Consider the following 15254-nt stretch of genomic DNA (forward strand, 5'->3'; position numbering starts at 1 on the left):
CAATCTTTCATACATGTGACTGGTAAGGATACTTTTAAAGAGTTTAAAAATAAATTATTTTAATTCATAAACACTCAGATAATTTATTAAAAGTTCAATTATTTTATAAATTTCTTATTCTGTTGAATAATCTATTGAATAACTGAAATATCATTCTGAAATATTAACATTTAAATAAAAAAAATTATGAACATTTGGCATTTTGTTTTTTTAACAATATAAATTTTTGTTAGTTTGCTTTTCTGTTCATTACTTTCATCTGAATGAAAGTGATTATGTTCTGTGAAAGAACAGAATCATTTTGTTTCGTCGTTACTGCTGCATACTTCTGTTAAACTCAAGCTGGTTATGATATCGTTCAGCATGAAGAACCTCCGTCTGTTTGAGAAACTGGATTCTACTGCTGGACTTTTATTATCTCAGATTATATTTTTCTATCCCTGCTGTGAAAATCTGAAAAGTTGGCAGTTTATTGAGATTAAAAATGCTGGAAATTGGACCTGAATCATTCCTGGTATATTCTGATGTTGAATTTTTGATTCTCGCTGAGGTTATGAAATCAGTTTTAAAGTTTAACTCCTTAAACTCAGTAACTCTTTGCACATTTTACTACAAATACCATCCAACCCAATTTAACCCAGTCAGTTATGGTGACAGTAAAATTTTCTGTCAAAACCAAACATCAACATCATCATCTAACCCTAATCCTGGAGATTTCCGAGGTGGTCCCAGTCACTGTGTGTGTGTGTGTGTGTGACGGCAGTAAATGTGACAGGCGAGGAGCTTCAGTTCAAACTGCAGAGCATCAGAAATGAGCGCTGACCCGTTTCTGTCTGACTTTGTTTTCCTACGTTTCTGAGGTCCAATAACTGATAACTTACTGTACTTATAGGGACTGACCACTGTGTGTGTGTGTGTGTGTGTGTGTGTGTGTGTGTGTGTGTGTGTGTTTCTTATCTGTTCCCTGAAGTTGAAACAGTTAATGTTGCATGATTTCAGTCTGACCTCAGGATGCTTTTCAGCCAAAAACAATAATCAGATCCAGAAGATCAAAAACCTCTGAGGTATCAGGAAATGTCTCAGTTTGGATTGTTAGAACCAAAACTGGGTCAGAAATATCAGGAGGTCAAACTTCTGCAGGTTCTTCAGATGAAGACTTTCTTTCTCCCTCAGTGTCAGTTTAAGGTCAAGTTTGCTCCTCCTCCTCAATGGCCTCCTTTTTCATCTCCTCCTCCTGTCTCCTCATATTGCCTGATGGCTTCAGCCAACCCAGGCTCTTCCTCTTCTTCTTCTCCTCAGATCAGGTCACTTGTTTCCAATATGTCTGAGAGGAGGTTCTGTCCGGAGGATGACTGCTCCTCTATCCTATCTCGGCTCGGTTCAGACTCTCCTCGTCCTAGGATGAAGTTTGGAGGAATGTTCTGTAACGTTGAAGGAGCTTTCGAGAACAAAACTCTGAACTTTGAATCGTTCAGTCCACAAACGCAGCGACGTGGAGCCGTTCGAACAGGAACCGGAGGCAACGATGGAGGAGTCACAGCAGGAGTGTTTTCCTTTGGACGTGCACTGGAGAACTACGGCAAGAGAGAAGTTCAAGTAAACAAATTTTATGTGTACTAATTAGAATACGTTTAGCAGACAAACTTTCATGAAAAATATTATTTAAAATGTTTTAGGCCTTTTGTGTGACCTGAGTGTGATTAAAAATAAAAAGAACCGCATAATTTCTGACATTATTCAGTCGAACAATTTAGAATGGTTCAAAGGAATCACCCATCGAATGAGTCGTCATCACAATCAATAAGTTTCTGAAACAATTCAATCAAAATATCACAAATGCATGTTTTTTTAAAATGATTCAATTAAAAGATTCATTGCTGATTGGTAAGTTTTGAAACAATTTTTCAAATAACTTAATCAAACACAAAAATGGCTGTAATCCAGTCAACTGTACAACATCAAGCTAAAGTTTGATATGAAGGTAGCTGACAGTCATCCCCATGAGACTGAGCACATTATTTTCAAGGTGTGACCAAAATGTCTGAAACTCGTCTCTTGTCATCATAAGGTGATATTAGTTTCAAACTCTGACATGAAAGCTGGCGGGTGATATGCATTCCTTCGAGAAATGCTAGGTCTTTAATTACATCAAAATGATTCCAGTTATTTTTCTTATTATTATTCAATTTGAATCCAATCAAGTTCTAAACGTGAACACAAACACATCAGGCTTCCACAGACTTTTTTGTGAAACGCCACACCGGAAGCTGTGTCAGTACCGGGGCATGACGTCATAGGCGTTAGAGACAACAATAGCTGTTGTTGCGCGTGGTTGTGAAAGGATCGATCAGCAGATAATCTATCAGGATGTCCTTCCAGGCCAAGAAGAGCAGCGGGAGACCCGCGGTAGGTGCAGCCTGAGCCGAACCGGGCCGAGCCGGGAGCTCGGGATGACCGGGCCGGTGAGGCAGGATGCTGCGGCTCCACCTGTCAATCACCGACCCGCTAAGAGCAGCAGAACCGGGCTCGGTTCGTGTTGGACCGCGGGGTTCTGCTGTCTGTGGCGCTGGGTTCAGGATGTGCGTGGATTATTATTGTCTGCAGTAAAACCATGCTGGTCGGTTCAGTAAAACTTAAACTCGTTCTTTGTTGTTCTGTTTGGCTGGTCACAATGATATAATAGTTATCCAGTCAGAATTCTTGAGTTCCAGAAACAGAACCTGGTTCGGATCCAGTCTTTTGTTCCAACCTCAGCTGCATCATCTTTAGCTCACAGCAGTGGCGGCTGGTGGAGTTTTTTCCGGGGGGGGGGGGTCTATAAGTCCAAAATAGACATACCAAAACATATACTAATATACGTGCCAACCGTCCCGCATCACCCTGTGCGGGACAGCCAACAGCCCCGCATTTGGCCCTCACACGCCGCACTTTGTATTTCTCACGCAAAAAAAAAAAAAACACGCACACGGCCTTTTTGTCACTTTAACGCTATATTTAGCGAGTTTTCAGATCCCTCTAGCATTTCTAGCGACAAATCTACTGACTTTGGCGGCTAAATGTGAGAAAACACTCCTTCTGCAGTGTACCGTAAGCCCCGCCCACTTCCTGAAGCACTGACAGCTGTCAATCTCCCGGCAGAGAGGAGACCGCTCCACTCTGTGTCCACAGTGGCGCTCCCGCGCGCCCCCTCCAGCACGCGCGTGTGAGTCTGTTGTCATCTGATGACAGAGAGCTAAAGATGGAGAACAAGTAAAGATTTTTGAGCCCCGGAGCAGAAATATGTCACCAATCAGACAACGACGATGAACGAAACAACTTTACTTATCATTAACTATAAAATATTTATCTTACACAACTAAAAAAATATATACATATATTTTGAAATGTTTTTATTTTATTATTTTATTTTTATTTAAGTTTTGTCAAGTCCTATTCAAGGTAATGTGGTGAGTGGTGGGGCTGCGGCCTTGCGACCTCTATTGGCCAGTCATCAGATTTATAATCTGAATGTGTCCACGGTTCTGGTTCTGTTCTGGATTCAAAAAACTTAATCAATCTGACCTCAGAGTGCTTCCTGCTTCACAGAGTTCTTTAGAAGATAAGGTCAAATTTCAGAGAAACTGGAGGATCAAAAGGACTTATAGAACAGATTGAAGAACCTGTTTTAGTTTATTTTAGTTAACTGAGATCATTTAAATCAACCAGGAGATTCAGAAGAACCAGAGACTTAAGTCTAGACTTGTGTCTTCAGACTTGGACTCACCAAAATAACCTTTATTTTGTGTTTATGGTCTCCAGGAGTCTACTGAGGACATTATCATCAGCTGTCATTGAACAATCAGACCCAAAGTGTCATGTTAAGTCCTGCTAAATACTGTCTAATAAGGTTCTGTTGAATCCTGTCATGTCAAGTTGTGTTGAGCCCCATCAAGTCATGTTTAGTTGTACTAAGTCCTGTGGAGTCCTGTCTAGTAGTGTTGTGTAGAATCCTGTCTTGTCAATCATATTGATTCATATCAAGTCCTGTCAAGTCCAGCCAAGGACTGTAATTTGTGTCTAGTCAAGTCTTGCAGTGGCTTGAGCAACATGAACTTCAATGTTCTGAAGCCTTAACATCAGCAACTGGTTAACTTACTGCTGGAAGCATGTCTCAATTTACCCAGCATTCTCTATGTCTGCCTGTTTCCAGAATGACCGTATAATCATCAAAGGTGGAAAGATTGTCAATGATGACCAGTCATTCTTCGCTGACATCTACATTGAGGACGGGACCATCAAGTAAGCATTTTCTAATCACTGATGATTGACTGGTTCTGTTGGACCTAATCTCCAGGTGTCAGTTTGACTACTTGTGACATCATCCAAGGAGCAGCTTAGCCCAGTGGGTTGGAAGGTCGTCCAATTGACACCTCCAATCAGAGAGTCGGGGGTTTGATCCCCAGCCCCTGCAGCTTGCCAAAATGTCTTTGGGCAAGACACTAACCCACCACCACTGTCCACCGATATATTTATTGGTGTATTAGTGAGTCATTAAAAGTGCCTTCTGTGGAGAGTAGAATATAGAATATAAAGTGAATGCTTGAGTGAGAGACATTGTTAAGCGATTTGCAGAACCTGGAGTGGTTAAAAAATTGCTAAATAGATGTGGACCATTTAAAACATTTCCTGTGATGTCCTAACAGACAGATCGGTGAGAACCTGATTGTCCCGCCTGGTGTGAAGACAATGGATGCATATGGTAAACTGGTGATTCCCGGAGGAATCGATGCCAACACTAACCTGCATGCTCCACAGAAAGGTCTGAACCCAGCAGACGGCTTCTATCAGGGAACCAGAGCTGCCCTGTCTGGAGGAACTACTACCATCAGTCAGTGATCTTCAATAATCTGCTAGTAATTCCCTGCTTGCCTGAACATGGACAACATTAATGTTTTGTGGTTGTGTCTACAGTTGACCACGTCCTGGTGGAGCCTGGAACTAGTTTACTGTCAGCGTTTGACCAGTGGAAGGAAACAGCAGAGCAGAGGGCATGCTGTGACTTCTCCTTCCACTTGGACATCACTCGATGGCATGAAGGGCTGTATGAAGAACTGGAGACGCTTGTTAAAGACAAGGGTCTGATTTATCAATACCTGATGAAAAACAAGGGTCAGATTATCAGTAACCAATCAAATACAAGAGTCAGATTATCAGTACCTGATTAAAGAAGAGTCCAATCTATAACCCATCAATTTCAAGAGTCAGATTATCAATAACTGATAAAAAACGAGGGTTATCTGAATATTATTAACAAGACAATGGTCTGATTTACCAATAACTGATCACTGACAAGGGTCAGATTATCAATATCTGATTATTAACTGGGTTCTGGTCATTTTATAATCTATACTGATACAAGGTCACCTGACTTTACCTGTGTTTCAGGTGTGAACTCATTTCTTTTCTTCATGGCCTACAAAGATCGATACCAGAGCTCCGACTCTCAGGTGGGCTGGACGCCACTTTTTTTGTTGTGTTTTGTCTCGGCCTGCTTTTTGTTGTGCTTGTCCACATTTTCACTCTGTCTTTTTCTTGCTGTTTGAGTCACTCATCTTGTTGTTGCTTTTTTGTTGTTGTTTGTCTCTTGTCTAACTCTGTGTGCTACTTATTGGACTCTCAGTTGTACGAGGCGTTCGGGGTCTTACGAGATCTCGGAGCTATCGCGCAGGTCCATTCGGAAAACGGTGACATCATTGATGAGGTACAACGGCTTCAGTTTTGACTTGAGTCATAAAAATAATCTTCTGCGCCTGTTCAAACTGTTTTTAACTGATTTAAAACAGCTCTATCTGATGTAAACTGATTTTATTCTTTTTAGGCTAATCAGTCTAAACTGGTTTTAACTTTTGCATTTCAGGAGCAGAAGAAGGTTCTTGGTCTTGGCATCACTGGGCCAGAAGGCCATGTTCTATCTCATCCTGAAGAGGTATACACACGAAACACATCTGTGCCATACTCATAAATCTGGTTACAAGTGTTTGTGGTCTCTGTGGGCAGTTCCTAGCTAGATTGGACTTTGCTGATATGACACTGATGGATTTCTTTTCCTGGCTAGGTTGTAAATAGATCTTTATAACCTGAATTGTTTTGATGCTGCAACTCAGGAGATTATTGTTTTTATTAGGAAAAGAAGAAGAAAATAAACAAGCAGAGCTCCACTCGCCAAGATGACTCCACCTGGTAACTTGTTTCTGACTGCAGTCTTGGTGTTCTAGGTGGAGATGGAGGCTGTATATCGGGCGATCACCATAGCGAAACAGGCCAACTGCCCTCTGTACATTACCAAGGTGATGAGCAAACCCGCTGCTGATGTCATTGCCAAAGCTAGGAAAAAAGGTGACTTCCTTCTCATTATTGTCATCATCTTCATCAGTATCTTTACCATCAGTTAGAGACAGATTTGTGAGAAAAACTCCAACAGTGTCACTGTTTGTGAGGTGAACATTCTTCTCAGCTGCATGGCCCATGTTCCACCCAAACCTGAGACCAGTTTCCATATGCTGTATACCATGGTTTTAGGTCCTGTTGGGTCCTTGGTTGAAGCCCTGGCTCCTAGCAGATGGTATTGTTACTCATGAAGAGCCTGTATCTGGATCAAAGACTGTATATTATAATACTGGACCCAATATGGGATCGCAGAGGTTTAAGCAGGAAAGGGGACCAGTGTCCCTTTGGGCGTGTCCCAATTTAAGTTTTAAGTCCTGCCCTTCCATGTAAACAAAACAAAAAATCTAAAGGTGTGGGGTTTTTTTTGTTTATGTGTCGACTCTTGTTGTATGTGATGTAGTTCTAACCTTGCTGCTGTATGTTCAAATATTCAATTTTTTTATAGGTTTAGCTGTAATTAGTTATTTCATGCTTGAAGTCAAGTAACCAGGATGGTGTAAGGTCGTATAGGCAGGACTTAAAGCCCCACATCCCTAATGTGATGTTTATTTGAACTGTTTCCAAATAAACAACATGGCAGCTCCTATAAATGGAGTCCTGCTGGCTTCAGTTCCCAGCAACCAGAGCAGGCAGGGACACTAGGTCTAGTATTATAATACATGTCTCTGATCTGGATGTGTCACCTTTTTTTTTTTCTTTTTTTTTTAAACCAACTGGACCCTCAGAAAACCAGTTATCTGACTCAGTTCAATTCTGTGGGAGAAGTGCATGTGAACTCAGGTCCTGACTTGTTTCTGTGTGACCTCTCATCTGGGTCCAGGCCCCAGCATCTCCCAAACAAAACCAGCTTCAGTGGACCCAACAGCTTGAAGGTCATCTTCTTGTCCTCAGGTTTGGTCGTGTTTGGAGAACCAATCACAGCCAGTCTGGCCACTGACGGTTCTCACTATTGGTCCAAGGACTGGTCTACAGCAGCTGCCTTCGTGATGAGCCCACCCCTGAACCCGGACCCAACAACGCCACAGTACCTGACTTCTCTGTTAGCATGGTGAGTACTCACCTGTGTGCCTCCACCTGAGCCATCCAGGTAAATCTGACAGATCCTTGTTGTGCTTTTTAGTGGAGACCTTCAGGTGACCTCCAGCGCTCAGGCCAGCTTCTCCACAGCTCAGAAAGCTGTAGGAAAAGACAACTTCACTCTAATCCCAGAGGGAACCACTGGTATTGAGGAGAGGCTGTCAGTGATCTGGGACAGAGCCGTGGTAAGATGACCTCATCAGCTGGGAGCATTTGTTCACTTGTACTCATGGAATTAGGATTTCTGTCCTCATTCAGTCACCATCAGATCCTTCTCTTGTTTGCATGAACTCCATCAACTCTATCAGAATAGAAGAAAAACAGTCTACATTTCAGACATCATGGTATTTGTCTGATCTTTTTTTGCGTTTTATATTTCTCTCTGCAGTCAACGGGAAAAATGGATGAGAATGAGTTTGTTGCAGTCACAAGCACCAACGCTGCAAAACTCTTCAACATTTACCCACGTAAAGGTGCCACATCAGAAAGCAAATGCTGTGTCTGTCTAAGTCTTGTCTGTTTTAGGCTTTAAAGAGGTAATGTCATTTAGAGAAGGGGTGTCATTCTGAAGGCTCCGTCATACTCCAGAAGAAGTCAAGAAGTCGGTCACATGGTCTTGAGATGTTAATTTTCGCACACACCTTTCATTATCCACAAGACACTCAGATCAGAACTCCCAGGAAGCTCCTCCCTCCTCCTACAGCGTTAAAAGAGATTTCTTCCAGCCAGCCTCTCAACTCTCCTGTACTTGTACAGATGTTTGCTTCCCTTATCTCAACCAGACATGATTATTAAACCGACTGACAGTCACAGCCTTGAAGAGCCGCCTGTGTCTCTGCAGTCTTCTTAAGTTCAGAGGTTTATAAGTTTTGCTGGAACAGTTGTAAAGACAGCTGTATTTTCTAACAACCTCCAGGTGCTTCTCAGCGGAGCAGTAAAAGCAAAATGACTCACCGGCTTTTCCACATAAACACGCCCACAACAACTTCTGACCAATCACACAACACTTGGCTCAAACCCCTGTGAAAAAAGGCCTTGTGTCAAGAAGCGGTGGACAAAGCTGCTACGCGAACAAAAATGATGGAATTCTCATCACATAACCACGTGAATTAGAGTCAACTTCGTGACTTCTCATGGAGTATGGAAAGGCCTTTAGACACTTGTCGAACTGACATAGCTAAATATATTTGCTGTCTGAAAAAAATAGTACATGTAATCTCACCCAGAAACATTTAAAATTCACATTAGAACCTTTGCTCTCTAAAGGTTGCTCCATATTCTGCAAGAACCAAGAAAATTGTCATTTTTTTCCCCTCTCAGTTGGACTTCTTGCAGCTTCTTCTCAACACAATATCTGGGCAGAACTTCTTTCTCGTGTTGTGTCTGACAACTACTGCGTGATTGGTCAGAAATTTGAAGTGTGCACGGTTAATGTAGAAATTTCGGCTTCTCAGGAGTTCTACACTTAAGTTTCTGATGAAGTATAAGTCCTGGCCAGAATGAATTTTGTTCTTGTTTTTGACACCTCACAAAAACAATTTTCTTGGTTCTTGCAGATTATGCAACAAGCTTTACTCACTCAAAAACGCTGATACAACATTACTGGATGTTTATCAGTAAACCAATGCTCAAATTTATCATTTATAATTGATTACCTGACCAATGTGTCTTGTGTGTGTGCAGGACGGATTGCAGTCGGCTCTGATGCTGACATTGTCATCTGGAACCCAAAAGAGACTCTAAGTGTTTCTGCAAAGACTCACAACCTGGTAACAAGTCATTTGCTTTATCAGTTATCTATCAGGTATACCTAATCAATAAACACCATTACATTGCCCTGTGCAGACAGTGGAGGTGAATATCCTGGAGGGTTTGGAGCTTCGAGGTGTTCCGACGGTAGTGATCAGTGGCGGTCAAGTTGTTCTGGAAGAAAGAAAACTTAAAGTTAGTGAAGGTTCAGGGCACTTTGTCCCGAGAAAAGCTTTTCCTGATGCAGTCTACAAGAGGATCAAAGCTCGCAGCAAGGTAATTCTACCAGCTTTACCAGATAACCACAACAGCCACATAACAGCGGCAGCTAATTAACCACCTAACCAGAGTTAACAGTGCAATGCACTGATAATTGATAGCAACCTGTCAGATTATATACAACTGAAACTAGATGTTTACACTCACTGTATTAAAAGGCTGAACTGTTTTTCTTCCTGTCTGACATTAAATCAGACTAACCCTTTCCTGTTTCAGGTCAGTTAGGATTCCCAAACTTATTTCCATTTGTTAAATGAGTGAGACTATTTAATTATTCCTTTTTCAAAGTTACAAGTTTTCATCCATGTTCTCAGTATTTGTTAGCGGTGCCTTTAAACTGTCTGACTCGGGTCAGATGTTCTGGTTTCCTTCCTCAAGCTTCTGTCAGAAGTTTGTTAGAATTTTGTCCCGTTCTTCCTGACAGAACTGGAGGAACTGAGTCAGGTGTGTAGGCCTCATTGTTCTCACAGCTTTTCAGATCAGGGCTTTGTGATGGCCGCTCCTCAACACTGACTTTGTTGTCCTGAAGCCACTTTGGAACTAATCTGTCTGCTGAGGGACAGTGTCCACTTGGAGACCCATTTGTGTCCAATCTTTACCTTCCTGGCTGATGTCTTCACATGTTGCTTCATTATTTCCACAGAATGTTCTTTCCTCATGATGCCGTCTCTTTTTGTGAAGTGCATCAGTCCTTCCTGCAGCAAACGAGTCCCACAGCAAGATGCTGCTGTCAGGAACGGTGGTGACGGAGACAAACCCTGAGTGCAGACTCACTGTAAAGTAATTAAACTGATTTATTAAATAAAGAAAAATAAACAAAACAAAAGCTGACGTGGCAGCAACAAAAACAGAACAAAAAGCACGACAGGGTTAGACAACAAGGGACCAAGGCACGGAGAACAGCAACGACAAACAATGAACCGACAGAGTGTGGAAGTGATGACCGGGTATTTAAACACTGGGAATAATTAGGAGAAGTGGAAACAGGTGGAATGAGTAGCAATTACCGGCAGGTGAAGGTGGGCGTGGCAGGAGACCGAGTGAGTGACAACAGGGGAGGAGTGAATGCTGACAACAACACAAACTGGAAAAACCAAACTGAAACAAAAACCAAGACCACAACAAAATAACAAAGAAAACAAAACTGAAAACACAAAAAATCCAAATCCTCACAGCTGCCACCCCCATGCTTCACAGTTGGGATGGTGTTCTCAGGCTTTCCCCTTTTTCCTCCAAATGTAACAAAGGTCATTATGGTCAAACAGTTTAATTTTAGTCTCATCAGACCTTGGGACATGTCTTCAAACAGGAAGCTCTTTGTCCCTGTAATCTGTCTTTTTGTGCTTTAGAGACATGTCTTCTTCCTCTCTGAGGGACCTTTCAGCACATGTTGGTCCAGGACTCATTTCAGCTGCAGCTTCATAATGTCACAACAACGTTCCAGTGTTTTTACTTGCACATAATTGTTTGGACAGATGAATGTGGAGACTTCAACTGAAAATTTAATCTAGAGATGAACCACAGTTGTGGAGGACAGTCTCTTCCTGTTATCTTGGCTGATTTTGGTTTCCCCACGATGCAACACAAAGAAGCAGTGTGCCTAAAATGCATTTACAGGTGAGCTGCTAATTACCTCAGATGTTGACAACTAATCAATCAAAAGCTTCCAAAATCATGACATCATAGAAATCGTGGTGTATGTAAACTTGTGATATGAAGAATGTCATAGAATTTCTCACTATTTCAGAATTTAACAAATACAAATAATTTTGGGAATCCTAACTGACCTAAAACAAGAAACATTTAGTCTAATTCATTGTCAGACAGTGAGAAAAAAAAAGATTATTTCTTATGCAGGTAATCATCAGGTTTACACTGCAGTTAACCTGGACACCAACCAGAGTTAACAGCTGATTAACATAATAACCAGAGATAACTAACAGTGTAACTGAATCATCTAATCAGACAAAACCGTGGGACTGTACCAATGGTTGTAAAATTATATAGTTACCCTGGTCACCAAGCGGAGTAAACAGCTGATTGACTGACCTGATGTTGAATTGAAAAAAACTACCAGTAAGCCAATCATCTGATCTGTTTATCTGATGTTTTTGTCATTTGACAGATGGCGGAGGTTCATGGCGTTCCTCGTGGAAACTACGATGTGTCGGTCCATGATGTCATCAGTGTGACTAAATCTGTCCCGCCCACTCCAACCACCAGGGGGCCCACCTGTCCTAAAACCCAGATTGGCCCCAGAAACCTCCACCAATCAGGATTCACCCTGGCAGGTACTGTGGCTGCAGTTTTCTAATGACTTTAAGCCGTTTTCATTCCCCATGAGAAGTCACGAAATCAGCTTTCAGTCATGTGGTTGCGTGATGAAAATTGCGACATTTTGTTCTCATAGCAGCTACATCTTCTTGACACAAGGCCCGGGCCAAACTCTTTCTCACAGGGGTTTTCGCTAAGTGTTGTGTGATTGGTCAGACGTCGTTGTGGGCGTGTTAATGTGGAAAAGCTAGTGAGCTTTAATGGCTCAGCTGAGAAGCAGCTGGAGGCAGCCGCCTTTACATCTGTTCCAGCAAAACGTGCTGACCTTTGAACTGTAAAACATCTGACAAACAGACTCTTTTTAAGATGAGGAGAGTAATCTGATTACATGTTTCTGCCTGATGGTGAAGGAACTGTTAACTAAGAGTTTAAGGATTTTAACAAAGTCAAAGTTAAAATCTCTTTATTTAATTAGCCTTGGACAGAGGGGTTCCACTGCACAGAGACACAACATCACAGAGCTCATAAATACAGAAATAAATTAATAAAATCATTAAAAACCAGCTGCAACACATGATCCAACCTCTGAGTCCCTGATTGAAGAACCAAACTCATTAAACAGGAATTACTTATCTTATTCATACCATAATTAGTATAATTACAGCTGGAAACATCTGGTGATTGTTGAGTCTTCACTTTCAGAGCGATCATCCTGGTGATTCTAACCTCCTGTTAAATGATCAGAAACAGATTTTAGACGGGATTAAAGTCACTGTTGATTTCCTGATACCTTCTAAGTTCTCTCAGCTGCATATTTAAAAATGGACTCATACAAAACTTCACAATAATTAATATTTGAATACTGAGTAGATCTGTAATATAATATACAATGAAATAAACCTCCTAATTTTCATGTAATAAGCATCAAGATGTCCCATTTAATGACCTACCTGTCAGTGATTCCAGCTTTGAGCTCCTCAGAGATCAGATTCTTGTCCTTCAGTTCTTCATAGCCTCGTTATTATATAAAAAAAAAACACTTATCGATCTAATGTCCAGGCATTTTCCACGATGATATGTGTGATATCAAGGAATTACAGAACTGCTGAACAGGGAGGTTGAAATGAATTACTTCCTCAAGATGACTGCATTTTTGGCGCATCAAAAGTCACGTGATAGCACGTCTATAGAATATACGTCATTGGCTGTGACTGTCTCAGTCGGTTTAATAAACACTTCTGGTTGAGATAAGGGACGGGAGAGTTGAGAAGCCAGCGGGAAGAAACCTGTTTTAACGCTGTAGGAGGAGAGAGGAGCTTCCCGGGAGTTCTGAGCCGAGTGTCTCATGGACGATGAAAGATGTGTGTGAAAACAAACGTCTCAGAACCACGTGACTGAACAGACTTCTTGACATCTTATGGAGTATGATGGAGCCTTTAGAGTTAGGAGTTTTGTTAGGGTTAGTTGATAAGTTATTACTGGTTGTCTGTGTGATGCATTCTGGATAATCTCAGAGCAGCTGAGCTAAGTAGAAAACAATTTGTAATATTGAATAGTTCTGTGATTACAATTTGTTCTTGTGTCCAGGTGCTCAGATTGATGACCACATACCTCGTCGCTCTGCTCAGAGGATTGTGGCACCACCTGGTGGACGATCCAACATTACATCATTATCTTAAAACAGCAAGAAGAACCAGGGATCTCATTTATAAAAGATTGGGTAGGATTCATACTAAAAGTGTGACAGCAAAAATGGCGTACGCTAAAAAACATTCAGATTTATAAAACCATGCACACGTGCACCAGCAAGCAATTTTCCTTTCTAAATCACACCTGTACGTAAGTTTGGGCACAAGGTCCCGCCTCAGGTTCTGCCCTCCACACACCCACATTCAACCATAAATGGTCGATGCAAAGCACCTCATGAATGTGAAGGTGATTTTAAATAAGTCAGCTGATCAGTGTTATTTCATGGTTACCATGGCAACCACGGAGAAAAGAGAAACTAAATTTCAGAAATCGATGTGCTGGTGATGAGGTGGAGAACAGAAAAATATCATTTTTGGGAGCCACAGTCGTGGTGTTACAAATAAATGGAAGCGTTGTGAGTGGAAATGTGTCGTTCCCTCTGTTAATTCAGTGAGTGGGTCAGAGAGGGACGTGGCTGAGGTGGAGAAAAACTGGTCTGATTTTAGGGTGGAGGCAAAAAGCGACTAACCAGCCACCACCAGAGCCTGTCAGCTACAGGTGGGGGTGAGGGCTGACCTGAACTGACACCTATGAAAGAAGGATGGCCGGTGTCGTGCTGAAAAGTGATGGTCTGCCAAAAACTGATCGGGCGTGCCACCGCGAGGGAGCACACGGATGTGAGCGGTGTTAAAGCGCGCCTCCTCTGACCTCTGGGGGTTTGGAGGCAGCGCCTGAGGGGGGAGCCACTGTCCCTCTGTGTTATTCTGTGGGACACATCACCCTGGTGATCATCCAGGGAGGAACCTGAAATGTTGCTGAACTCTTATTTAAGATTGAAGTTGGCTTAAAGCCTTTTTTATTTGAAAGGTCCTTCTGGCTCACCAGCAGAAGCATAAATAATCCTGCTGTTCTGAAAGCTTCTGATAAGATTAAAGTTTGATTATGGAGTGAAATTAAATATCTGAGAGGAATCATGATGGAGTGTGGCTTCAACTCTCCATTTCACCATCGGTGTCTCCAGTTCCCCCTGTCTCCAAAACAAGGGTCTATGGGACGCATGGCTCAGAGCTGGCATGAGGGACGGCACATTTTCACAAAGTTTGTGTTTTATAGATCACAAACTTTGAGTGGAAAGTGACGTATGCAAGTCTCAGGCCTCGTTTTGTGCGTACGACAGTTTTCTAAATGAGACCCCAGTTCTTTTACATTTACCCAACAAAATACTGAAGAGTCCATGTTACAACTAAATGCAGCCAAGTGTCTCTGAAACCTTCTAATTGGTACTACATCCTCTGACAGTAGAACTTCTACTGAACCTGAGACCTGTAGGTTTTTGGTTTCCACTTAACTCCATTTGAACGTCTAGAACAAGTCCTGTGTTCCAAGAATTCAACTCTAAACCCTTTCTACAACGTAACCAATCTGAGAACTGTATTTCAACTCATTAAAATCCCTGCAGTAAGTCTGATATAGGGGTTACATCACCTGGTACTGGACCCCACAGTTAGTTACAAACCCTGCAAGTCTGCAGTTCTACAAGTTGTCATAACCCTAACCCTAAAAGTTAAAACAACACCAATGGTACCAAAACTACAACTGCTTACTGAGCCTTAGTACACAACAGTACTACAGCAGCAGTACTCAAGCAAATAAAATCTCTTAATGCAATCACACTGCCACCAATAATCACAACCCTGCTCTATTGTTGGTGGGGCAGGGGTTAGATCTGTCGCCTCCGCCTCCGAGGAAGACGCAGGATC

At 41.9% G+C, this 15254-nt stretch overlaps 1 protein-coding gene across 6 annotated transcripts; it reads left to right on the plus strand.

The window, feature by feature from the left end:
* Positions 1-2258: 2258 nt before the first annotated feature.
* dpysl4 (dihydropyrimidinase like 4) lies at positions 2259-13544 on the plus strand. Of its 6 annotated transcripts, none has more exons than XM_017439194.3 (17): positions 2277-2406; positions 3799-3886; positions 4190-4278; positions 4683-4690; positions 4795-4867; positions 4951-5115; positions 5425-5486; positions 5660-5740; positions 5897-5965; positions 6255-6375; positions 7318-7474; positions 7547-7688; positions 7892-7976; positions 9187-9272; positions 9349-9528; positions 11657-11822; positions 13393-13544. In XM_017439194.3, exons 3-17 carry the CDS (start codon positions 4227-4229, stop codon positions 13482-13484), a joined length of 1539 nt encoding a protein of 512 aa, XP_017294683.1. In that variant the 5' UTR covers positions 2277-2406; positions 3799-3886; positions 4190-4226; the 3' UTR covers positions 13485-13544. The 6 variants fall into 6 exon arrangements, with proteins under 6 accessions (XP_017294678.1, XP_017294681.1, XP_017294683.1 ...); XM_017439195.3 differs by having other exon boundaries at positions 3799-3856; XM_017439192.3 differs by lacking the exon at positions 3799-3886 and having other exon boundaries at positions 2268-2406.
* The last annotated feature ends 1710 nt before the right edge of the window (positions 13545-15254 follow it).

The sequence above is a fragment of the Kryptolebias marmoratus genome, linkage group LG17, assembly GCF_001649575.2.
Source record: "Kryptolebias marmoratus isolate JLee-2015 linkage group LG17, ASM164957v2, whole genome shotgun sequence".
Lineage (NCBI taxonomy): Eukaryota > Metazoa > Chordata > Actinopteri > Cyprinodontiformes > Rivulidae > Kryptolebias > Kryptolebias marmoratus.

What these genes read in the sequence shown, in the direction of transcription:
- dpysl4 (XM_017439189.3), top strand. Translation starts at nt 2,368, where the DNA reads ATGTCCTTCCAGGCCAAGAAGAGCAGCGGGAGACCCGCG. An exon ending in ATTGAGGACGGGACCATCAA is followed by an intron (nt 4,279 to 4,682) that starts GTAAGCATTTTC and finishes ATGTCCTAACAG; the next exon opens with ACAGATCGGTGAGAACCTGA. An exon ending in ACGGTGACATCATTGATGAG is followed by an intron (nt 5,741 to 5,896) that starts GTACAACGGCTT and finishes TTTGCATTTCAG; the next exon opens with GAGCAGAAGAAGGTTCTTGG.